Here is a 25,602-nt window from a genome sequence, read left to right as displayed (position 1 = left end):
AGGACATAAAAGATTTTTCCAGTTTTAGAAAATTGCTTCCTTTGTAGCGTTATATTCTGCAGAAGACTGCTTGTTCCTAGGAGGAGAATAAATGGCTAAGCAATTGATTAAACTGTTCCCGTACTGAACCACTCACATTGCAGATTCCAGATGCTCTACATTCTTGACATCAGAGTGGAAAAATTTACTGTTAGTCTAGAGAAATTTAATATCACCATTCTTGTCATATCCTTCATAGCTTCATTATTAGGACAAGTCTGTGGAAGCTATAAACTAGTGCTAAATGATAAAAAATATGGTCTCTGCGTTCCATCACTTTCTTACAAGAAAACACCAACTTTGTTTTGGTAAGCGTAAGGAAAGAAATGGAAACATGGATCTGCCTTTGCTTTCATATGCTAATTAATTTCCTGAATTAGCATTCTGAACAATGATGCCAGGCTTCAAATCTAGAATTTTTACAGCAACTGAGGGATAATAAACACTAAAGAACATATATCTAAAGGCCCAGAACAACACTGTAAAAATTTATTGTATTAATAAAATGGGACAAACCAACCTTTAAATTTTCCACTTTGTCAAAGGTAAAATAATCAGCACCATTTGCTGCCATTTATAACAAGCTAACATTTTTTCACATTTGAACTGTACTTTACAGTTCTACGAAGGCTCAGACATTTGCCTTACACACAACCAAGCATCACTGCAGTAGAAGCACTTATTCTGACATCCTTGCTGCTGAATAACAAAATCAGTCACTCACACCACATATTGAAAATTATTTCATTCTGAAATCTGAGATTAGTATTTACGTACAGGTTCAAATAAAAACATATGCACTGTGTCTGCACATTAGGATGGACATGCTGCACTGTCCTATCAGACTCCAGCTGTAAAAAGACCACTATGTGCTCAAATTTATGTGCTACAAATAATTCTTTTTTTATGTTCTCTTAAGTAATTCCACTGAATATATGGGCTTGCTGACACTACAAAAAGTTAAAGAGTAACAATTTTTCTCTGCAGAGCCAGATGGATTAACTCATTCCAGTAAGCACCTTTTTTAAGTTTTTTGGTTTAGTGTTTCTACCAAAAAAAATTAATTTTCAAAGTACAGGACACCAAGTAACTACATCATGCACTTGCATAACTACAACATGCAAGTGATCGGCATCTTGGGAAAAATATCTGTTTTGATTTATTTGCTAATTCACAAAAAAAAAGTAAAATGCTGAAATCCTTACAGATGGCAGAGCAATAGAAATACCAATGTTGTATATTTTTTTCTAATGAAAAAAAGAACTTTGCTCTAAGTGTCCTCAAAGAACAAGACTGCATATTCATAAGGGCAATAGTATTTTAACTCAAAAGTTGTACCTAATTTTTATTCCTCAAAGCTACAGTAAACTTGTTCATGCACCTTAAAACAATGTTATGACAGAAAATGTTGAATGAGTAATTATTTAAACCCATCACTTTAAAAAATATTATTTCCTTCAAAATGGAAAAGTCTTTAGTTTTGGAACTTGGCTCCCAGAGCTACAGAATACGCAGTTGTTTGAAACAGTTATTGGTCTTTTAGGATTTGTCTCAACATGTGTATTTCAGATTTAACATACCACATACTGTTAACGTTCTGATGTGAGTTAAAGAGCTGATCTCTATCTGCATCCATACAGGGCAAGACTTGCTGCAAAGCTCCTGCTTGCATGGCTCATCAAAGCTGTTTCAAAATCAAGCCCCCTCAAAAACGTAGTTACTAGACACTGTGTCAACATGGATATTTTCAACATTCATAAAATGTACTTTTATGAGTATTCAAAAACCCACCTTTTATCTGCAAGAATAACATATACATAAAACTGATTTAAAGTGACCCATCAAGGACAAATTAACAAGCAGCTTGTGGAAAACTCATACAATTTTATTTTTTTTTTAACTCCTGTCTCCTCCAATGAAGCCTGCTATGGCACCTCGAATAACCTTGACTAATTGACTGGTCCTTTCCATAGACATCAGCTTGGCAACTCTTTGGTATTTCTATCTTGATCTTCATCAGCCCTAGAGGAGGCAATAGCAAGCACCTGGCAGGCAGTCAGGAAAGAACTCATTCCAGCACTAGGAAGGCACTGGGCACACTGGCCATGTTTTAACCCCTCAGTCACAGTTTACAAGGTTATAAGATACTTGGCACTGGGGAGGACAAGCAAGGAGTACTAAACAGAGAATTTTACATCTGCAAAAGGAAGACAGAATATCTCATTAAAAGCTTGAATAAAGATTTCTAGCAATAGAAATCAACATTATTTTCAAATCAGCTGTGCCTAAGAATAATGGAACCAGTGCTGTATTACCACGTATCTCAACCTCTCATGGTCAAGACCCCTGCTAATCATGTATCTCATACAGGATATATCTGTCATGAGAGTAGAAGAAAAGTCCTACAACCCTAGGCAATACTGATGCCTGAAATCAAGTCAGTAGATTATTTCAGCATTATGATTCACTGAAGGACTTAGTTTAAGAATTAACACTCAAAACAAGTTATGCCATTACACAATCAGTCACATATATGCAGCCACATACACTTGATTTAAAAGTTTGTAGAAGAATATAGGACTATGCACAAATTTAAAGAGTCAAGTATTTTGACAGATTGAGAAAGCTGGGGCTGTTCAGTGTGGAAGAGTGTGCATTATGACCCCCAACAAACTTCCAATATCTGAGTGAGGCCTACAAGGAAGGCTGGAGAGGAACTCTTTGTCAGGAACTGTACTGACAGGACAAGCAGTAACGGTTCAAACTGAAAACAGGGGAAATTTAGGTTAATATGTGGAAGAAATTCTTTATGGTGAGATTGGTGAGGCACTGGAACAGGCTGTTTCCAGAAGCAGGGGCTGTCCCGTCCCTGGCAGCATTCAAGGTGATGTTGGATGGGGCTCTCAGCAACCTGGCCTAGTAAAAGATGTCCCTGCTCACAGCAGGGGGTTTGAAGTTAAATGAACTTTAAGGTCCCTTTCAGCCCAAACCATTCCACGATCCTACATCACCACCTCCTTTTCAAAGTAAGTGTAGGAAAGTAAACTATTTGAAATAATTAAATTATTTCATCGTTTATCTGTAAAACTAATATATTGCTTTCAGGTGTTCTTTGTGTGTGTTGGGTTTTTTCCTAAACCAATGTGTTATTAAGGAAAAAAAAAAATCAATTCTGAACCCTGTATTTTTCAACAGGCAACTAACAGCTAGCAGGGAAGCTTCTCATTACCTCTTAGAAGTAATAAACTGTCTTCTGATTAAGAGGTTTAATTCTTCTAAATCAGGCAGGATTTGATGTGATATTGGGCTGAGAAGCCACAGACCCTTGCATGCAATGCACACAGTATGCAGGCTCTGCTGGCTAACCTGGATGCTGGCACAGCTGCACTTGAGGGGGACAGCGTGGCAGCGTGCTCTCAGCAAAGGACACCTGGCCTCAGCACAACTGACACCCACGTGTGTGCTACAGCTCTCAGCCCAACAAACAGAGCCACACAGAACAGAGCCCCTGCTTACAAACAGTATTGTACCTTCACATTTATTACAAAACTACACGCTGCTCACCAAACAAAAAAAAAGGGGTAAAATTGTTTTTCAACTGCCAGACCATTTGAATTTAAGTGTGTCCAAAAACTGTAACAGTTTTAAAGAGTTTACCATCAGTAAATATATACTTACACACATTTTCTGATTCCACACTACTGAATCAGTCTAGCAATATTAACACAAAACAGAACAGTTTAGAGAAATTTCATTTCACTTTAAACGAATTTTCCAAGTCATCATGAATATGTTGATACCAAAATAAATACTCTTTCTGACACCAGCAAGTTGTATTTTTAAAAATTAAATCAGATTGCAATTAAAGCTAGCCATACTTTCCCAAATCTTTCAAATTAGTATTATCCTAAAAGCCATTTAATGCCTCTGGCAGATGGAGATGGGGAGAAATCAAGCATGCAAGGATAAAATATTGGCTCTGTTTATTAATTCAGTATAAATTTTGCCTTGGCTGTCATATCCATTTTCATGAATATCTGGCCATACCTATGCATCTCAACGTGCCGAGGAATTAAAGCAGCTTTGAAATTGTGATGTAGCCAAAGCATTTACACCCCACACTTGCTGCAGCACACCTGTACCTGCAGTTATAACCAAGGTGTAAAGCAGGCGAGTTCAGGCTTTCCCTCCGCTCTGCTTCCACCACAGGACGCCAGCGGGGAAGTAACGGCAGCCTGGAGCAGGAACCGATGACCCTGCAAGCCTCTGCCCTGGCAGCCTCCAACAGAACAACTCCCAGACAGCTTTCCTTCAAGCCTCTCCTAAATTCCCTTTCTCTTCATCTCATAACAATGAGATGGACAGATCTTTGGCCACCATCTTATGTTGCTGCATTCTTTTAATAGGCTGTAAATATAGAACTCGCTGATTTCTATCTTCCTCCAAATCGTGAAAACTGGGTTAAAAGGCTAAAATTAAAATTTTAGCACTTCAGATTAATTTGTCCTTCTTCCACTACTGATGTTTCTGGTGCCCCCCTTTCAGCTTAGCCAACTACTCAGCTTTTTCTTCATATTATTACTTTTTTCTCTACCTTTTTATTTTTATCCTTTTTATTATCAAATCCTCTTAGAAAACATCATGTTGAAACTGTCAAGCTGATCAAAATGCATTAATGTAATAGTAAATAAAGAGAAGACATCTATATGAAAATAATAAAAGCAAGACAGCTTCTTGTTCAGGCGCCTAAAAAATCATCTTTGAACTTCACATTGCTTGCAGTGGTCTCTGACCCCTGGGAAGTCAATCCATATGAGCCATCCTAGGAAAATATTTCTACCAGCATTCAGCATATCCACATCAGCAGCATGCAGCTTCAGAGGTCGAGATTAATTTGAAAGAATCACAGAATACACTCTATAAATGCATTTTGGAAAAATACCTAACATTTAGATTTATTTAAAAATACCTAACAGATTTCACGTATTTATTTAATATTATTACAAAAAAGAGACGAAAACATGAAAACCAAGAATATTTAAAGGCCATATGAACTTAAAATTTGGTTAGTAACAAATGTGGGGGTTTTTAAATTAAACCTAATTTAAAACCTAAATTAAACCTAATATGTATTCGGTTTTGCAGCCTTGTAATACTTAGAAAACTTCGCTATCTGGCACAGTGCTCGCTCCTTTATGTGCTCAAGGAGAAACTAACATAAGCCCTTGCACATTTTCTTTCTATAATTTACAATATTCAAATCCAAGAACTGCTTCTGACTTGTATTTTTCATTGCATATAAACAATCTCACACAGCGTCTCTTGGTGCCTAAGCTTGGCCCATAAATGTGATTTTCCTGCTGACAACACATGAAACAAAAACATGAAGTCTGCTTTGCACATTCATGCACTGCTTTTTGAGAACAAACAGAAAAGCATTTTTAAGCTTGTCAGTTAAGCAAGCTTGATACAGTGTTGGAAGGAAAGAAATCTGCAACCAGTTTACGATGTTTTTCACATTAGAACAACACTTAAAGCATAATGATGTCATCTTGGCTCCACCAAAGTCAGCAACAAAGCTGCCATCTACTACTGTGAAGCCAGAATTGCAATTTTACACCTTCCTAAATATAGCAGATAAGTGAATGCTAGATCTCACAGACTTGCTTTACCTGCAAAAACACAAGTCTTCTTGCTCAGTCTTCAAAAATTCTGTTTGGTGGGCTTGCACAGAGAGGGCAAGCAGACTTTGCACCACAGAAACTGCTGACAGCTTCTGACCCAGCCTGAGGCATGAGCTCAGCCTTCCATTCAGGCTGGCTGCTTTAAGATAACTTTGACTTGACACTGACAGGACCATAAACCTTAAGGGTCACACAGATGTTATTCACAATGAGCAGCTTTTCAATTATGACTATTATCATTATTATATATAAATAGGTTTTCTATAAGGCTAATGGAGAGTGGAAGGGAAAAAAGCATCTGCATGTAAACCTTTATCCTCTGCATGTAAGCCTTTGCTCTCTGTCTTTAGGTTAGTGAAGCCAGATCAATCTGGTAAGGTGTAAGATTAAATTAAAAGTCACTATATCAATCTGAATAAATTAAAACCTTTTTTTTTTTAAGATTGAAAATAGTGTAGCCATTATTTTGATTTATCATAGCTTAAAGCCTGGTAGATGCCCCTCAAAACAGATTTAAAAGGCATGGCTTGTGTTCAGAAGAAGATACAGGTTAAAACACGGTAGGAGAAAAGCAAGTATATGAAGAATGTACATGAAGAAAGCAGCTGCAAGTACATGGTGCCACTTCTAATAAAAGCTGATGACAAAGCCAAAGCAAGGTAAAATGGACACAGTCAGATACACATTTAGTATCATCAAATACAGCCCAGCATGAACACAATCCTATTTTTGACAGTGAACTGATACTTCAGACTATATAAAAAAAATTTAAATCATTAATGTTCCCATACTGGTGACTGAATATCCAGTAGTCCATGACATGACAACTTTCAATATTCACAGATGATGCACTTCTATTCATAAACCCTCACGGAATGCTTTCATTTGTTTTTAAATCCAGGTTTACTTTTATTTCACCCAGCATCTAACAGACACAAAAAGAGGTTAGGCTGCACTTTGTCTGATTGTATTTACAAAAGACAGTCTCAGCAAACAGACTGAGCAGGGTTATGTCCCTATCCTAAAGTCCCACTAAGTGACTTGCCAGTCCTCAGTGTCCCAGACAGGGCAGTCTCAACTTGTCATATGTCACAGTACCAGTCTGTGCAGGCAGGGTGAGACTGCTTATCCACACAGGAAGAACAGAGGCAGGAAAAATTTTATGCATATCACTACTTTTTAATCTAAGAGTGAAACAACAGAAAAACAAGACTTCAGAAAACCACCTGTATCATAGCCAGGGTAGGAAGCACAGTTTGAGGTAACCATTCCAAAAATACTTAAGTGCATATCAGCCCAATCAGGAAGTACTGTAAAGAAAGTGGAAGAAAAAAAAATTCTCTTTTCACTCCAAATGCAAATTTTTATTTAGAGAAACAACTTATAACTTGAAGCAGAAAAAAAAAAGAACAAGCACTATTATTTAAGAAAAAGAGATTATCAGCATGTAAAGTGTTTTACTATAAATTTCTTAAGACAATGGAGACACTTGAATTTTAACACAGATCTTAATTATTAAAGGTATGTTTGCATCATCATATGGATTAAATAGCACAGTAGAACATGCTTAGAGGCATTTCAACACACAATATTTCAAAATTAGGATTATCTTCTACTTTCTGAAGCACTTCTCTTTCTTTATTCAGAAACTCTGTGACTATTACTTTTGGACATATTACAATCTTTAAAAATAAACAAGTAATAGTTAAAAAAAAATAAGGAAGGTTTTGAAAGAACACAAAAGGGTGCATGATAAAGAAAGCAAAGGTCCAGAGTGGAAAATTAGCCCAGAGTAGACCCTGACACATCTTCCATAACTCAGCTTTAGCATACTGAACAGCTTCAACTCACTCATTTCCATGAGGAGAGGGAGAGAAAAGAAAGGTATGCAGAGATAGGGTTTGGCAAAGTCACAGTCAAATCCCTTAAACACAGGAATAGGGAGACAAAAAAGCATATAAAACCAAACAACTCTCCTTCCCCATGGCAACAAATAAACAGACGCTCACCCTAATTGTAAAGATTAATATTGTCATCTAGGATAAATTTTATGTGTAGGGAAAGCAAAATCACTGCCCTGTACAGTCTACTAAAAATAAGAATCAAATGCAGTTCTTCATATACATACTTATACACATATTTTTGGATTCCTGACTTGAAATCTCCCTCCTAATTTTCCAAATCCTGCTGTTACTTCTTGCGCATAAAACTATGTGTCACAGGGTTGGAAAGCAGGGATCTTGTATTGTATTGCAACCTCAGCTGGATCACCCTTTTTTAACAAACACTCTTAAGCAAAAATACTAACTTCAGTTATCCCAAACAGAGGGGCAAAAATACTTTCAGAGAGGGAGAATTCAGGATAACAAGAAGATGAAATTTAACCTTTGAATATAACCTTCTATTGCCACAAAAAAAGGTGAAAACTATGGAAAGCTATGTATCTGCAATCCCACTGCCAGCAGTCAGTGTCAGGAACTGGGCTCTGACGTGGAAGGCAAGTGAAGGAACTGAACTTGAGACAGTATTTTTCTTCTCCTAATTTGTTATAGAATTGTCAAAACTGAATAGTCTGTGTTCAGAAATAACTCCACTGATAACTGTAACTCACAGAGGGGATAGTCTAGACTGCTGCAAATATTAAGGCATGCATGATATCATCATCTTTTTTTTTCCCCTTCCTCCTCCTTTTTCAAGTTAACATTGTAGGAACCGTGCTCGGAGGTGAATCCAAATTCTTCAGATCCATCAATAATATATGTTTGGATCTGTTCTTTTTAGGAGGTTGGGGACGGACAGGAAGAAGGTGATGGTGGCGGAACAGTTCAAAATGAATATATTTTATCTGTGGTGTTTCATGTAGCTAAATTAACTTCAGGGAGAAAAGGTTATGTTTTAAGTCTTAAATTAAAAATCTGGGGAGACCATAATTAATTATCTTACTTGAAATACAGACTTAACAAGCAAGACGTGGAGGAAGCACGGCCCCTCCCTGGCGCGCGTACCTGTGTCACTTCCAGACCCAGTGGATAACGCCGGCATGGTTTAGTCTGCAGAGCGTCACACACAAACTCCAACCAGCGCTGCAGCCACAAGGCAGAAGTTTATTTCAGTTTCACTGCTCGCAGCCAAGTTGTCTATAAAGATTTATGTTATCTCCCAGCTTCTCCTAGAAAGAACAGAAATAGAATTTTACAATTAAGAACATTGTTAAACTGTATATTACTGCAGTTAATCAAATTAAATTATTATCATGAAGTAAGCTTTTATTAAGGATTCTCAAAACCAATCACTAGACATTTATTTAGGACTGTTAAGATCGTTGTTTCCTCCAGGTGAAACAAGTTTTGTTTTCTTCAATCTAGCCTACAATCCCATTCTGCAATAACAATAATTTAACACATTTCTCTTGTGTAAATTATACTCTTTAACTCCAGGCGTTTTGGAAATAAAGTCTAGGGGTATTTTATTAAAACTGTGAATAATTGAGGTAATTCAAATTTTTCTACTACTTATCTCAGGGAAATAAAATTGCTTACAAGCACAGTAATTTATTCAGTGTTTCTATTTAACCTCCTTTCAATTGTTTTCAGGTCATTTAAGATTTTTGCTTGCAATCTGGAAATATAATCTAAATTTTAACTGAAGCTGTAAAAAGTAGGACTGGAGCAAATACTTTTCTAAGGTAAATAGCAGTTTGATTCGCAGAGTTGATGGAGCCATTACCATGTAAGGAATTTTTCTGTGATTCATTATGACAAAGTCAGTGTTTGTTTAACACATATTCTGTAATAATTGTACAGGTCTATTGATAGTAAATTTTGGGTCTTTCCTTCAACCATTTTTTGAGAAAAATTCAGAGTACATGTAACAAAAATTAAAATTAATTTCAAATAGAAGTAAATGCATTTTTATTCAAGTATGTTAAAATGTGAAACTGGAACGCAAACGTACGAAAAGAAATTCCAAGTCAAGACAGCAAATGTCTACTTAGAGCAGGGCAGGGACTGATGTGTTTGCAGGGAGAGGGGGAAGTAGAAGCTACCAGAAAATAAGGATTTTTTTCCCCAGATTTCAGTAAACAAAAAAGGATCCTTGAAGAAAGAAAGCAGCATAGTTCTGCTTTAGCAAAAGAAAATAAACAAATAGAAGAGCATTTTGCCGCTGCTATTGCTGGTTTGAGTTTTGTTGGTTTTTTTAAAACACATTCATATTAATCAGAATGACTTTTGAAGTCATGTTGGCTCTTAAAGTGCATATTTTGGACCCATTTTAACTTGGCAACAGTCTTGTGGAAGAGTGATATACAGGTGCTGTAAACACTGTATGCTGTTCAAAATTTTGTTTTTCACTGAAAGAAATCTCCACATGGCAAAAAATATTGCAGCATACTAAAGGCCATCCACAAGATTTTGTTTAATAAGTTTTAAAGCAATTATTAGATATAAGTTAGCTGTTCACTTGTCCCCAGGCATAAACCTACAGTTTAAATAGTCTGGCAGGTTTTTTTAAGTATGGGGGTTTTTTACATCCCCTAGGCATTTACCCAGCGAATCTGGGTGGTTTGGTTAAGAAGGCAAAATACAGCAGAAGTTACCTTGCTGGACAACTTCTTCTGTGATTAAAAGAACCAAATAAAAACCTAAAAGTTTATCTATTAAGATTGCTTAGGTTTTTAGAATTTTTTTAAATTATAGAAGTTTATGAAGAAAAGAAGTTTCCAGTTAAAAAAAAAATCAGCTTAAAAAAATATTTTGACATTCATCAAATCAGCACAAAAGTCCATTAACTTAAAATTTAAAGCACGGATAAGGAAATTAAGTATTCCAGAGTGAAAGCTCATCTTATGATGACAAGAGCTGTAAAACATCTATATGTAAAGCTAGCCAGGGTGCAGTTTAAAGGAGGAAAAAAAGAAGACATCATAGCCAAGGACACATTGTACCAATTAAGATGGAACATATTCACTTTACATTAATTCTGCTTGTTTTCTGTTTAACACATAAAGAAGGAGTCGGGTCCCAAACGCTGTGACTTTCCCCAGCGCGAGCTCTCCCGAGCAGCCGTACGAAGGAGAGAGGCATTTTTACTTTAACACGTGTAAGAAACTGGTTAAACAAAATTACTGATTACTAATGAAACATCTTTGATTTCTCCTCATCTTAAAGTACTTTCATCTGTTAAAAAGAAAAAAAAACAAAACAGGAAAAAAACCAAAACCAACCAAACAAGGTGTTTTCATTATGAGTACATTATTATTAACCAAAACTTCAGGTTCTTTAAAAAGAGTTCACTGCAAAATGCAGAAAATCTTGTTGATCTACATATATGCAATGTATTTCAACTCCATCAGTTTCTTTATTTTTCTTTATTTCACAGTAAATCATTCAGTACAAAAAAAATCAAGCTCATTATTTAAGAAACCTATATTCAGCATAAAGTTATTGCCCCCTGATCCTAAATATATATTAATGAAAAATAAATGACCTGATGAAATCCTTACCAGTAAAATGCTTAATATTTTGCTGGAATGGGATGGGGATTTTTTTTTTTTTTTCTAACGTGCAAATTAAGCTACATTTTTGCAGTGATGATGCTATTTTCTTTGGCTCACTTCATTTAAAATGCTTTGGAAGTTTTTGCCGGAGCCCAGCCATAGGCATTGCTGACTGCTGTATGGAATCGATTTGCTGCAACACAGAAATACCAGCTGTTACAGTATGTCCTGAGAGGGATTACCGAATATTCCTAAATTGAAGTTCAATCCATCTTTCCACAAAATTAGGAGCCAGGGCCAGGAACGTAACAGCAGTATCAAGTGCACCTGAGGCATTTACAATACCCAGCAGAACTGTTACAACCAGCCTTTAAAAAGGGCTTATTTTTGAAATTTCATTATTCCAGTTGTACCTTGCTTCTATAGATCGCACCGTATCGGGTTCTGCTGGCACCCGCCGCGTGGAAACAGCGGCGCCCGCCCGGCCCCTCACGGCCCCTCACGGCTCCCGCCTGACCCCTGGCGGCCGCGGGAGGCGCCGCGCCCGCCCCGCTCCTCGCACGCGGCGGGCAGGAGCCCCTCGTGAGGCAACAGTGCCTTCCTTGCTTCTGCTTTTAATTACTTCAATAAAAATGGATTTAGATGAAATAACAAAACGCATAACTTTAATTGTTTCTGCCTGTGTTTATCTGCATAATGAAAGACATCTCTATTTTAAGGCGTTCTGGTTGAATGGCAGGTGTTGGGGGGAAAATATAAGTCTCGGCTGTAAAAAGCATAGAAATGCTCCCGTCTTCCAACAGCTCCCACACAGCGCAGGGTCATCAAGCCAGACACAGCCCCTGTCACCGTCACCACCAAGGTCATTACAGTGACATTACTCACCAGGGTGACGTGCCCCGGTTACACAAGGCCAGGAGTGGGGCAGAAGCCTCCCAGAAGCACTGTCCAAACTCACAAAATTCTAGAATTACAGCTCTCCAAGGGAACCATTTTTCTGTATATCCCACATGTAAGAGAGGCCCCTTAGCAAAGCATGAGGGATAAATCTTGTTTGTGATCACTCACATTGTGAATACAGGACTGTAAGAACAGGCAGAGGTCGGGCAGATGCAGCAAGCAGGTGGGAGGCAGCTGGAGTGCCAAGATGAATGGCCTTCCACGTAATTTCAGCTTTAGTAACTTCTTTCTAGCATCCTCTATTGTTTTTGAATTGAAGTGACTCCATCAGTCACGCATACACTTTATTTCAGTCAAGTTCATTTTTCAAGAAAAGATGAGGTAAAAAAGCTAATTCAAATTTGTACTTATGGCAAGCACCATAAGTACAAATGGAGACAGAACACATGAAGTCTTGGTTCTGTTTCAGACTTCCCACACAAACCTCAATAAACTGCATAATATTTATTTCTGAAAGGGTGTTTTACAAGTTACACAAAATTTTGGCACTTTAATGAATATAAATTAATTTTCTTCACATTTGAAAAGCAGACTGAAGGCTTTGATTGATTTATGACAGATACTGTTAAGTATGAACATAATACTACAAATCAGGAGGCGGGCAGGCTGGGGATGGGACACATAAACCCAGGTTATTTGGTTGTTTGATACTAGAAACATTCAACCTGGTTTTTTCTAAAGGATGCCACAATTATGATGACTATAACCTTGATTTGCAGGACTAAACCAGAATGTCTGCAAATGGTATTCAAAGTACCAGATAGAGATTTCATGCAGAGACAGGAAATTTGACAGCCAGTCAGTCTTGTATTCATTATGGGGCCTCAAGTAAATTGAGTGACTACAGACATGTATACAAGACTCCAAAACCCAGTGAGCACAGGAAATTGCCAAGGGAGGTTTTCTAGACTGGGAGAAGTAAATTTGTTTCAGTAGACAAAATCCGAATTGAAAATGGTGGTCGACTCTTTTGGAAGCTGTAATGTAAGGGGATCTAGTGAATTCTTAAACTCTTCTGAAGCAGGTTTCACCTCCTCAATCACACGGTCTCCGACAGGCTACTGGAACCCGCCTGTGGCTCCTGACAGGCTTCCAAAGCTGCTCAGCCACCCCTACAGGCAGTACATACTTGCTGGCAACAGGAACCTTCAAAAAATCTTCAACTTGAATTACAGCATAGAGGACATGTGCATAAACATGATGGGTCTTCAAAGATGCTGCAGAAGCGAGAAGCTACCTCTGACTCACTCAGCTGCCTGTGTAATGAAACTTAAAACTATTGAAAGAATCTCTCTGTATGAAGTTCACTTAAAAACCTCAGAAATGGCAACTATGGCAACTACCAAATGTAACTAACTAACCAAATGTCATTAACTCACTAATACAACAACACAGAAAACACAGACTGCCCCAAATTGTGATGGCCAACAGCTGCCTTCATTAACCTTCTCATGGACTTGTCATCATATCAGTCTCCAGCCATAAGAAAATTTAAAGGCTTCTGCATATTTTTCTATCAGTGTTCTCCATTTTATTTAGGTTACACCATAGATATCTTAGAAAGAGCCTCACTTTGTGAAAAGACTTTGAGAAGAGTAGATAATTTAGGCACTCTTAAGCATCCACTGAAAATGTGTGCTTGGCATTTAATTATACATTTGTGGTTACATCTTTAACAAACAGCAGTTTGGAAAAAATACTTCTAAAATCATTTTATTTTGTAGTGTGACTTCTACTTCCATGGCTCAAATCTGACTGTGAAGTCAGTGCATCAGGAGAGAGATGTCTCTGGCCTCTATTTAAGGGAAAATGTTTACATATGGAAAAAAAGGGATACTCTAAATGATAAAATCCTTGAGTACATGGAATAAAAATAGAGAGTATTTAAGAATTAATGTACTGAAAAACATTAAGACAGTAGAAATTACTACCCCAGCAGTCTGTGGTAGCTATTTCCAGCAGTTTGATCAACACCAGAACAAAGTCAGGCTTTGTTTGATCAACACCAGAACAAAGTTTAGGCTTATTTCCAGTGAATGGCCCTCCTGACTGGTCTAGGCTACATGTTTGGACCTTTATAATTTTATTCTCTTCAAGGATGAGCTTCCACTTCACACTTCCCTTGCTGGATTATTAACAGAAAACACACAACTTCAATCACTACCTGACCACACATTTCCAAAAACATGCCAGAAGCTCATATATGGGGGAGATGCTCTCTCATGTTTGACTGAGTTTGTTCAAAGGGCTCAGAAGAGAGGCAGAAGGAAAAGAGCACAGCGTACAATTTTATTCCTTCACAACTTCAGCAAAAGACAGGTTTCTCCTCTTGATGAGAGCAATCCTGTGTCAATGGAAAACTCTCACTTACCTTAACAACTCCAACAGCAACACTGAAATTGGTATCACAATTTTCCTTTTCCAGACTTTTCCCCCATAGTGTTCTTTCATGGTCTGAAGCAGGACCATTTATCTAGATACCACTGTTATCTAAGCCCTCTCTAAATACAAGTGTGAAATAATTCTTTCAATTAGTCAATACAACATAGAAAAACTAGAAATAAAATACAGAATATATGAAGATAATTAAAAGTTGGTAATATTGTTATTAATTTATATATTGCGATGCATTATAGTTTAAGTTTTAGAAAGTTCCTTGCAGCCTTAGTGCCATGCTGAATGTGAAATATGTTCAATGAGTATCAATACTAAAACAGAGGCAAGGCTTTTTGCAACCTGCACCTTCTCTGCCTTTAACACAAAAACCCCTACGTGAGCTCTGTCCAGACTTAGATTTTTAATGTCAGTGTTTGAATTGAACACATTCCTTTAAATGCATGAAAACGTTCCTTTAAATAAACACACTAAAGCTACCAGTTTAATTTTAACCAGCATCAGTGTTGTAGATGTCCAATACCCTTAGACAGATCCAATTTTCTGCAAATAAAATGTACCAACTGACAGAGTAATATTAGTTTAATATACTAGTTTAATAAAGCTATTCATTAAAATGTGACCTAAACTATGTCTCAGATCAAAGGTTGCTCTTTCAGTTTGAGTTACTGGTTTGGGCACACTTTTAACACTTTTCCCCTAGCTGCAAACCATTCCTTTCCTTGGAAAATAACTGTCAGCAGGTACCACAGCCTCTCCATTAATTACCTGCACAAATAGTTTTGTTCTGGCAGTGTTTCCTGACAGTCTGTTTGAAAAATGTAACTACCTACAGTAAATTACAAACCTTACTGACCCCCAAAATACTGAAAAAAATTGGCAATTTTTCTATAAATGAGAGTTCAGCAAAACGTACTGCAATGAATCATCCAGTAACCTCAACACTTCCTAAAAACAATTAAAAATGTTTTGCACCAAGGGGCTCTGCAACTCCAATTTTAGAAATATACTTCAGATTTTAATAGTACTATAATGCAGTTTGAGCCCACATTTACTCAAGTGGATGGGAAATCTGTGATAGAAGTAAAACCAGGATTAGGACATCCTAAAGAAACTAGTACATATCTAATTGATTTAAACAGTTTAGCCACATATTAGCGTCACCAACAAAACATGTATGCATCAATTCTCAGGTCTGGTAGACAGCCATATCCAAAAGTCATCCCCACAATTACATAAATATTCAAATTATTACTTCAAACTCAGAAATACCTCCTCCAATGTCAGAATACTATTTTTCAAACTCAAAATTCTGAACACCTCTAGAGCCAAATAAGGTACAGATATTTTACAGTGCTTCCAAATTTTATTACAGAATTTTTGATCAGTCCTCCTCTTTCAGATTAACTAATCTTCTGAACACTTCTCCTTTGTTCAACATAATTTTCCATAATCCTCTTCCATCAAAATGTGATGATTTTTTTAGAGGCTGGGTAAAGTAAAGAGATTAATTAGTAATTAAGCACAGGGTTTAATTTCGGAGAGCAAAATCAGAATAAACCCCACTTTCTTAGTATGTGTTTTTATCCAAGAAAAAAACTCCACTACAATAATTTTAATTTTAATCAGTTTCAGATTGTTTTTTCATTGCAAAGTTTTAAAATTCAGTGAGCAATCTGGACAGTACAACTTTAGCTCAAATTTGAAACATTTTGGTTTATTAAATGGTAATTTATTAGTGACATCTTGAGCATAAGTAACAAAAAATATTCCTCAAGTGTACATGTGCATTGTAAAAACAGTATTGCACATTGACAGACAGCTGTCAATGTGCAATAGGAATTGCAGAGGAAGTCTGTGGTTGACTTTCATCAGTTTACAAGCTTCTTCTCAATCACTTTTCTGTGATTTAAATTTGTAGAAGAAAAGAAAGGTGAAGGTCAATAGCCAATCAATGACACATTCCAGTGCCTTTGCACTGCTGGCACATCAAGCATACCAGACACTTTGTGCAGTCTTCTGTCTTCTCTGAAAGTTCCTTGTGACCATCCTTCATTCTTGAATTCTCCAGTTCCTTCTAACTTCCAGAAGCCACTGAAAAGCTCTCTTCTGACTGCACACCCTCCCCTCTTCCTTCTTGGCAAACTCTGGCAGCACCATTGCATCAAAGCCACTGTATGACTTGTCACCTAGTATATACTTCCTCCCATTTCTATTTTCATTCCCTTCCTTTTCTCCATTTCTCTCTTTCCAGGAGAGAAGCTTCCCCCTCTCAGGCCCTGCTGTCCAAATTCTATGTTGCAGTTTCTTGCTTCACATCTATATCCATTTTACCTTTTCCCTTATGACACTGCCATGTACTCCCCATTCTTGCCATGAATCCAAGAACCTCCAGCAATGAACCTGGCCTTTACCCTCTCTATTGATAAATATTCCCATCTCCTGACACTTTACTTTTACTTCTCTTACAGTTTTTACTTTCTCCTGTCTCCACTCCCACCCCACTGATCTTTTACACCACTGTTCACATGGGAAATGTGAATGACTGTCACACCACTGCTTCCTAAACCTAGAGTCAGTTCCCAAATCTATTTCTAACCAGCAAATCCTTGCTTTAATACTCTCCAAATACCTCCTTTAAGGCTCTTCCCTTTCTTCTAGAACATGGATTAGTCGAGTTCAAACAGGCAAGAAGCCTAAAGTGTGTGGCACGTGTCAGCAGCTGCAGACAGCAACATCCACACAGGAAGGAAGGAGTGTCTGCCTGCAGCTCTGTACCATCTCCAGGATGGAACCACCCTCAGAGCAGGACTTTGCTGTGTCTTCAGGTACTTAGAGGCAACTGCAATACTCTAAACATTCTGAAACCAATAGCGTATATAGCTTACAAAATTATACATTGGAATTCAAATGAGATATAGTTAAGAGTCCATCTTTACGTTTGATTTATTCTGTGACTCAAGTCACTCTGCACACTTAAGTTATGAGGAGATTTAATTAGCAAAAAAGATAACATCTAGAATTAATTCTAATTCTGTCTTGCCAACCTGTATAGCCCAAGTAATAGTCCCACAGTAATCAGAGTGCCTCTGAGGGTCAAGTCGTATTTCCAAGACTTAAAAATGCTTAATGCAAATCTGAGATACTGCTGGATGAAGAGTCAGGTTTAAGGCAAGGGGTAAACTGTGTGTCAAGTTCACACTGCAGTGAAAACAAGCTCTCAGATTTCACTTCATTTGGCCAAAAAACCCATATTCAATCTTTATGAAGAAAATAATTTAAAATTATAAAAGATCAATAAACATAAATGCTAACAGAACTAAACTTGGCAGTGCTACCTACATGAAGACTTTTTTTTCTGTTTTTCTTGTTTAACTCACAGCTTAATACATTGCTTTAAGTCTTAATGCATACCAAGAAAATACAGGATATGCAAAGAGTCCAAGTTAATGTTGCTGTTGGAAACTTAATGTTTGCATTTCCTGGATTTTGGAATTTTAACTAGGTGAACAATGCTGCATTGATTCTATTTTGGCATTTGCTAGAAATACCAAAGTTGGTTTTTTCTTTTTTTCCTTGTCTGAAACTGTATAAATCAGAGTTAAGCAATTTGACAGTGAACCTTTGGCATTTTTTGTTATTCATTGGTCCTCTTCAACTTACATATCTTGAAGTTTACTGGGAAATAACAAAGGTGCTAAATGAAGTAATAAGCACACCTGAGCCAGCAAGTGTAGCTAAATTAAAGTGCATAAACATATTTTAAAAATGTAGTGCTTCGCAAAATCAAATATTGTGAATACAGAAGCTTTGATGATGCAACGCATAACTGTTCTACAGTAAAATGTTTCCTTGAGCTGTCATTGAAAATTCCCTAATTGCACTGATGAAGTTAATACAGGACTGTGCACTGTCCCCATACATGTCATATACTCCCTTGCACTCCTGTAACAGGGTGTAACCAGAGGTCAATCTTCCCTCTTAATTGAAAAGCTAAAAATACCTAGAAGTCAAAAAAAAAACCAACAAACAAACAAAAAAACCCCCACAACAACCCAGAGAAAGGGCAGGTAACTGAGTTCAGCTAAGTGAAGCTACTTCGGGTACAGAAGTCGTATTCCCTTCAAAGCACTGCTCTCTTTCAGTACATACCAATGTGTGTTCCTTGCATTAGTATCCCTGAGACGGCAAGATACGGAACAGAACAGGGGCTAGGGCTCATCTGGCACTCTTGGCTCCCATTCTGATAGATGATTTAAGGGTACAACACTGATAGAGATGAGTAAAATACATGTTTTAATCAACCTGCATTCTCAGTATTGAGAAATTGGTTTTTTGCTTGGATTGGGATTTTTTTAAATCACTACAGTAAGAAATGTGTCTCCAGCGCTGCCTTTTCAAGCCAAGTTCCTACCCTTGAAAATGATGTTGTATAAAAGACCCTATCAAATTGAAGTATCTACAAAACAATCTAATTTCTCTGATGAATTCCAGCACGGAACAGGCCATGAAAGGAGAGTGATTGAATAAACAAACAGTGAGGAGGCCTCCTCTCTCTCCGACTGCTGTCCCGATGGATGGGCGGGGAGGAAAGAACTCACACTATATACATCAAGAGTAAAACATTTACATTTTTTTTAAACTTCTTTGTAGACTTAGGATGATTTACAGGGCTTTGTACAAAATGATCATCAACGACTCACATTACTCTGAAGGGCTGTGAAAAGCATGGGTGGGGTTTAATGAAGGGATGTACTGGATTTGTAACTTCAGAGTAGGTGAAATGTTGCTGTCATTCCAGCATGACCGCACCGACAAGGGAAGACATCATCGGCTGCCTATGGGGGTGCAAAGCCAGATGGCAGAAACACAGACACTGCACTCGGAGCAGAAACCAAATGGGCATCAAAACCAGTTTTCACCGTGATTTTCAAGATACCAGAAAAACATTTCTACAGGTAAGTATTCAAAATAAGGTATTTTTAAAATGTGATAAATTGAAAACATTCCCAGAAACTTGCAACTTACAGCGCTCTAAGCCAGGAGAGGGAGCTCCTGCACTTTTCAAAGAAGTCCGTGCGGATTTCATCTTGTCATTGGAAATAACAAAGCAGTTCTCCTCATCTCATGCCATGCACAGGTCTGCAACTGATTGCTTAAGAAGAAGAATCTAATATGAAACTTTAGGATATATAATGCTCTAACTATATGTGACTGATGTTGTTAAAAAAATTGTTACCATTCGTTTTATTTCCCCTCCTTAGAAAAGAGATAATTTTCACATTACATACACAACATTACTGCAATAACTGCCTGCAAACTGTTTAAGTAGTGAAATTACATGATCTATAAACAATAACACAATGGATACAAAACCCCACTGAATTTCCTAACTGCAAAGGGTGTTCTTCCTATTCCTAAATTGAATAAGCTAGAATTACAAGAAATGAAGGACAGGATTTTGGTAATTTTAAGGAAATTCAGAAACTGGAGAAATGCCAACTAAAACAAATATTTGCAATTTATTACTGCAGAATATTTTCACAGTTGCATTTTGTCAATCCATCTTTTTATGAAGGTGGTGTTTTATAAAACATTTCATTCTAGAATAGCTATTAATAAAGTGCTTATTTTTCTCCTTTTCTAATCAGGATAAATAAAAAAATATTTCACAGATTTTGTGGTCTGTTTCCATACTATAAAGGCAGTATTTACTCAAAGTAGGAGCAGACAACCAAAAAGTCAGAGGGGACAAAACACAAGTTTTCATAGTGTGCTCGAACAGAACACATTCATTATACCACAATCACCACTGTGATACCAGTAACATTTTCTAGGTTGAGGGACTATTCATGGAATAAAATTGATTAGGTATTTAAAAGTTATCACTATGGCAAATTTCTAAATTACTTCTCTTCAAACTACACATACATAGTGAAATGCCTGGTTTACAACTGAACTAACACACCTTAATCCTGCAGATAACTTTCTGTTTCTTGTTCAGTTAAAATGTCCAAGACTGAGCCAGTCATTATTTTTATTTCTAAGTCTTGTAAAGAATGTCCGAGAAATGTTTACCCATTGAAAGAAGTCAATCTGTGAAAACTCCTCACTAGAAAGCACATGCTAGTTTGAAGAGGAAAAATGTCAAAAATGTAAGACATCATTTGGCATACATAGGAAATAACATATTTGCCTCTCCTAATGGTTTAAGTTCCAGGTAAGCACTTGTTTCCCAATCTACATACCTTTCTTCCATTTTCATCAAAATTCTCAGCCTTCCAGGTTCCCTAACCAATGCTTTGATATGTATAAACTTTGATAAATGGTTTTATTTTCTATATGGTAGAAGTGACAACATTCTATATTTCTTTTCCAAGGAAATGAAGCTTCCGCTTCATAATTTCTTCCGCTCCTTACTGATGACTGTATTAGCATTTCCCACACAGCTCTCAGCTTAATCAGAAATAAAACCTAACATCATCATATTCCAGCATCCAATCAGCCATCTGGTCTATGTAACTTCTCGTTTGACAACTGTAATATTCTTGAACTAATGCTCTGTGCTTGAAAACAAAACTGACAGCAAAATCTACTCATCAATGAAATCTGGCCTCGTGATAGAGAAAAATGATGCTCAAAATTTTCCCTTTGCATCTTCTGTGACCTTCAACTAGGGTGGTAAAGGAGGAAAGAAAGGAAAGTCATAAAGATCAAAAGAAGGGCAAAAGCAGCAGTAATATTTGCTGCCAAATTTCACATCACTGTCAGCTTTTACAGTATAGCAGTATAATTATGTAGTATAAATTTCATGCAGTTTCATAACTACTCTTCTCTCACTCATCAGTAGGCTTCAGATTTGTGGAAAATATTAGAGTATTACTGTTTTTCATGGAATATTATTTGCCAAAGTATCACTGTCACAGCTCATTTCAGGTATGGCAGTATGATTAAAGAATACTAAAGGGGCTTTGACATGTAACTTAATTTTCACAAATAGTGTAATTGTTACTCATAACATTATAAACTGGCTTAAACAGACATTAGGTCCTGGAAGTTAATTCCCTAGAAATTACTAAGTGGATACCAGAAGATATTTCATCATTATGTAGCCCACCAGTCTGAAACAAAAAAAACCCACCACCTTTCAGCTGAAAGGAATATAGCCAGCAACAGACTGGCAAGGAAATGGAAGTGCAGAGGCACATAAGCTGTCTGGAAGAGTTTTTCAGTGCGGCCTAAATTCTTGAATCCAACAGCCCAATAGAAGAAACAGCTGAACACAGAGAACAATGACACCCATCCAGCTGTCTTTATTGTTAGGCAAATGGACCAAAACTTTGGAGATTCAAATTAATTTTTCAAAAGGAAACTTCATTTAAATGTCAAGCACATATTAAGGGAAGAAAGAAAAAGTATTTTCTTTTGAAATAACTCTGTTTTAAATAGGTTGTTATGCAACACACTCATGAAGCCCAAGCTGTGCTTCTTTAAGGTCAGCTCCACTGGTCACCAAAGTCTCCTCTGCAATTCTTGCCTCTGCCCTGCCCCTTCCTAGCTGAGACAGTAAGGTGGCAGAGAGAAGAAAGAAAACTCTTTTCACACTGCTGTCTAGTGTGAAAACAAGTAGAAATAAGAGACTCATAATTTCACAGCTTGTAGATACAAATGAAGCTTACTAAATAATTTTTTCCCCAAGTACAACATCACACTATTTCAAGTAGACAGTGTAAACAGAAACAAACAGATTAATGATAATAACCAAATTTAAAACAAACAAGCCCCACCCCAAGAGTTAATCACACAAAATATACAAGTAAGTACATGTAAATAATGAACTACAGCATTTTTGAAAATCAGTAGAACGTGCTTCTGTGATGAATACGTATCTTACATATTGTCACAAAAGAAGATGAATAAGGGTTGCTAAGCTCCTTTCTCTTCTGGCCACTCACAAAACCCCTTCATGCCCTCATGAACTACAAACTTACTGAAAAAATAATCAGAACTAGAACCTCTAGGTTAGAAAGCAATGCCAAAATCAGAGCACTGGTAGGTGATTTTTTAAAAAATCTCTTTTGTTCTGCTATCTTGAACAATACAGAATAACTACAGTGGGCATGCCCAGCCTCTAAACTCCCCAGAGTCACAGGGAAGAAGAGGGAACAACAGGGTTTGCAGAATACCTGTCTCACCAAACACCCTGTGGTAACACTCTCAGTTTTAATACCAAAGCCATCAGATCTACAGTATGTCAGAGATCAGTTACAAATAATGTCACAGGAGCTTGTGGAACAGTTACCGATGTGCAAATGCATAAGTATTTGAAAAATAAATTACTGCTGTATGAAGGGGAACTTAAAAAAAGGGGGGGCGGGAAGAGCCTATAAAAACAACAAAGCCTCTAGCTGTAGAGAACTCTGAATAAAAAAAATACACCAACGAGGCACTCAGTAAGTTCTTCATGACCATGAAAAGTATGGAAATGTGCTGTTCTACACTGGATACAGATGCAGACTGGTTGAGCTTGAGCTAGCCACCTTAGCTACCACTCTTCTCCCTTTGCTTTTTGGGACCTAATTAATTTTCCAACCCACCAGTATCAGCTGGTCAGCTTGATTCCTGAAGCCAGACGCCAGTGGGGAGCAGCCCAAGCACCACCTCTTGTGGCAGAGCCAGCAGAGAGCAGCCACCCTGTGTACACAAGCAGCCACCTCTGGAAGTGGCTCAGCAGGACGGGCTGCAGCGAGCAGTTCTGCATGTTTCACTGTTCTTATCTTTCAGCCCCAAATAAACCCACCCTTGCCTGTGGGTTTAAGGCAATCTGCAAAACAGTCTTCATGTGTGCAAGGGGGAGGAGCAGAGTATGAGGCTAATGGGGAAAAAAATTGCCCTGGCACTGATTGAGAGGTAAAAGAATCCTTGAAAACAAACTGCAAGCAAGTATGACCAAAGAATTTGCTATCAGCATTACTTCCAAACCTTGCTGAAGACACTTGCAATATCTAATCTCACCATAAAAGCTAGCTTGGAAGTGGAAGATGGCTCCTCCTATGAAAACCTAACAAGTATACCTTGAAACAACCTATGTTCTGTGTTAACCCTGAGGTATCTTGCATCTAAGTCCATCTTTTACAGTTGTAAGTAGTAATTCTCTGTCTTCACACTGCCCAAAATACAGCCCCTCTCACTCACTGCATGGACAATCCATGCTCACCGAGTACTAGACTTGTCTTTACTGTCCTGTGTACTGGCCTTATTTGCTGCAAACCAGCCACATGCAGCTCTGAAGACAGGATGACCTTTTGCTGCTTCTGCATTTACACACTACTTGCTCAATATACTAAAAGTTATTGAAACATTAGAAGTTAATTCTCACTTCAAAAAAAATCTGAAGATAAGTGTATTTCAAAAAGACTCCTGTTATTTTAAGTACATAATCATGGCCCAAAGTGACAAAAGGTAAGAACCTATAGAAATATTCATCCAATAGAATTGTCTAAATTTCAAAGTCTAACAAAACAATATATTAAAATAGGTTCCAAGGGACAGAGTTTTCTGAAGTATTACTGTCATGGGCATATTTTATGAGAAATCCTTTTGCCAGGATTTTTTCTCCTGAGAAGCTGAGAGACCTCAGAAATGAAGGTAAACAATAATTATCTGCTGCTGTGGAATGCAACAGGTGCATCTTTGATTGGCCTCATGTGGTTGTTTTTAATTAATGGCCAATCACAGTCCAGCTGTCTCAGACTCTGGTCAGTCACAAGATTTTATTATCATTCTTTCTTTTCTATTCCTTGTTAGCCTTCTGATGAAATCCTTTCTTCTATTCTTTTAGTATAGTTTTAATATATAATTTTCTTTTAATATAATATATATAATAAAATAATAAATCAGCCTTCTGAAACATGGAGTCAAGATTCTCATCTCTTCCCTCATCCTGGGACCCCTGTGAACACCACCACATATTACCCTGGATAGTATCACAGCCTCTTTACATATGCAGAGAATATTTCCTAAATGTCAGATTACTCAATTACTTCAATGCAATAACTAGCCTAAAATCCAAGTGACCAAGTAGAACTTCCACACAGGAGTGTTTTTTACATTTTCCTGTATACAAATGAAAAAGTAAGCACGACAGGAAGATCTGCTTGTTCTACCTTCTCAAAAGATGGCAAATTGGATGTATTCCACTAAATTATCATGGAGGCCAGTATTTAATTTTTTTCATGAAGCCATATGCATATTTACTAGTAAGTGTTGTCATAGGAATGCACATCTGAATTTTAATTGAAATATAAAACTATTTATTACATTCTTTATGCTTGAAATTCAAAAATTACTTACTGGCTACTTCCACTGAAATTAAGAGCAAAAATATTATGTAAAAAAATTAAAAGTTGCCTTTTGTTCTTATCAGTAAAAGTTAAAAAATAAGAAAACTCATGTTAAGCTATCCAACTGCTAATATTAAAATGTACAGAAGTACATTGTATATCTTCAATGGATAGGAAAAAGTGCCTTTAACTAAAAGGAATGAATGTCTTAAGAAAAGGTGAAGATGTTTCAGGGCAAATATGAATCTAGATATTTATTTTCATGTAAACGCTAACAAATTGTTGCAAAATCTGGTTATTACAAAACAATTTGACTTATAAAAGTTCTCTGTACTATAGTGTACTTTTACAGTTTTCACATATTTCCAAAATATGCAAGAGGGCATCATTGTACTTAATCCCCAGATTCAAAGAGAAGGCACAGATGGCCTTAGGTCAGGAGCCTGATTAATCTGTAGTGCCCTTTTTGAGATGATCTAGCATTTAAGGGCAGTTTAATGAACACCTATATGTACAACACCACAGTTAGGATGAACTCAAGCCTCTGTGGGACAGACAGAGAGGATATCTGGAAGCCAGCTTGCAGACACACGCTGGAAACTCAAACTCAAGTGTATCTATTTAGCAACATCTCTTGAAAAAATTTAATTACCTAGAAACACTAATTAAAATGTGATTAAACTCA

General features: G+C 37.1%; 1 protein-coding gene across 5 annotated transcripts in view; it reads right to left on the bottom strand.

Moving 5' to 3' along the window:
* The window catches only part of MPP7 (MAGUK p55 scaffold protein 7), a 146,456-nt gene that overhangs the window by 95,994 nt on the left and 24,860 nt on the right, over positions 1-25,602 (bottom strand). For all 5 annotated transcript variants that reach the window (XM_063149276.1, XM_063149269.1, XM_063149285.1 and 2 more), the window contains one exon: positions 8,729-8,892. In XM_063149276.1, coding sequence (XP_063005346.1) covers positions 8,729-8,765 — 37 coding nt within the window. In that variant the 5' untranslated portion in view covers positions 8,766-8,892. The remainder of the gene's footprint in view (positions 1-8,728; positions 8,893-25,602) is intronic.

The sequence above is a fragment of the Melospiza melodia genome, chromosome 1, assembly GCF_035770615.1.
Source record: "Melospiza melodia melodia isolate bMelMel2 chromosome 1, bMelMel2.pri, whole genome shotgun sequence".
In the NCBI taxonomy this organism is placed as follows: Eukaryota; Metazoa; Chordata; class Aves; order Passeriformes; family Passerellidae; genus Melospiza; species Melospiza melodia.
This window is presented reverse-complemented; position numbering and strand designations above follow the sequence as displayed.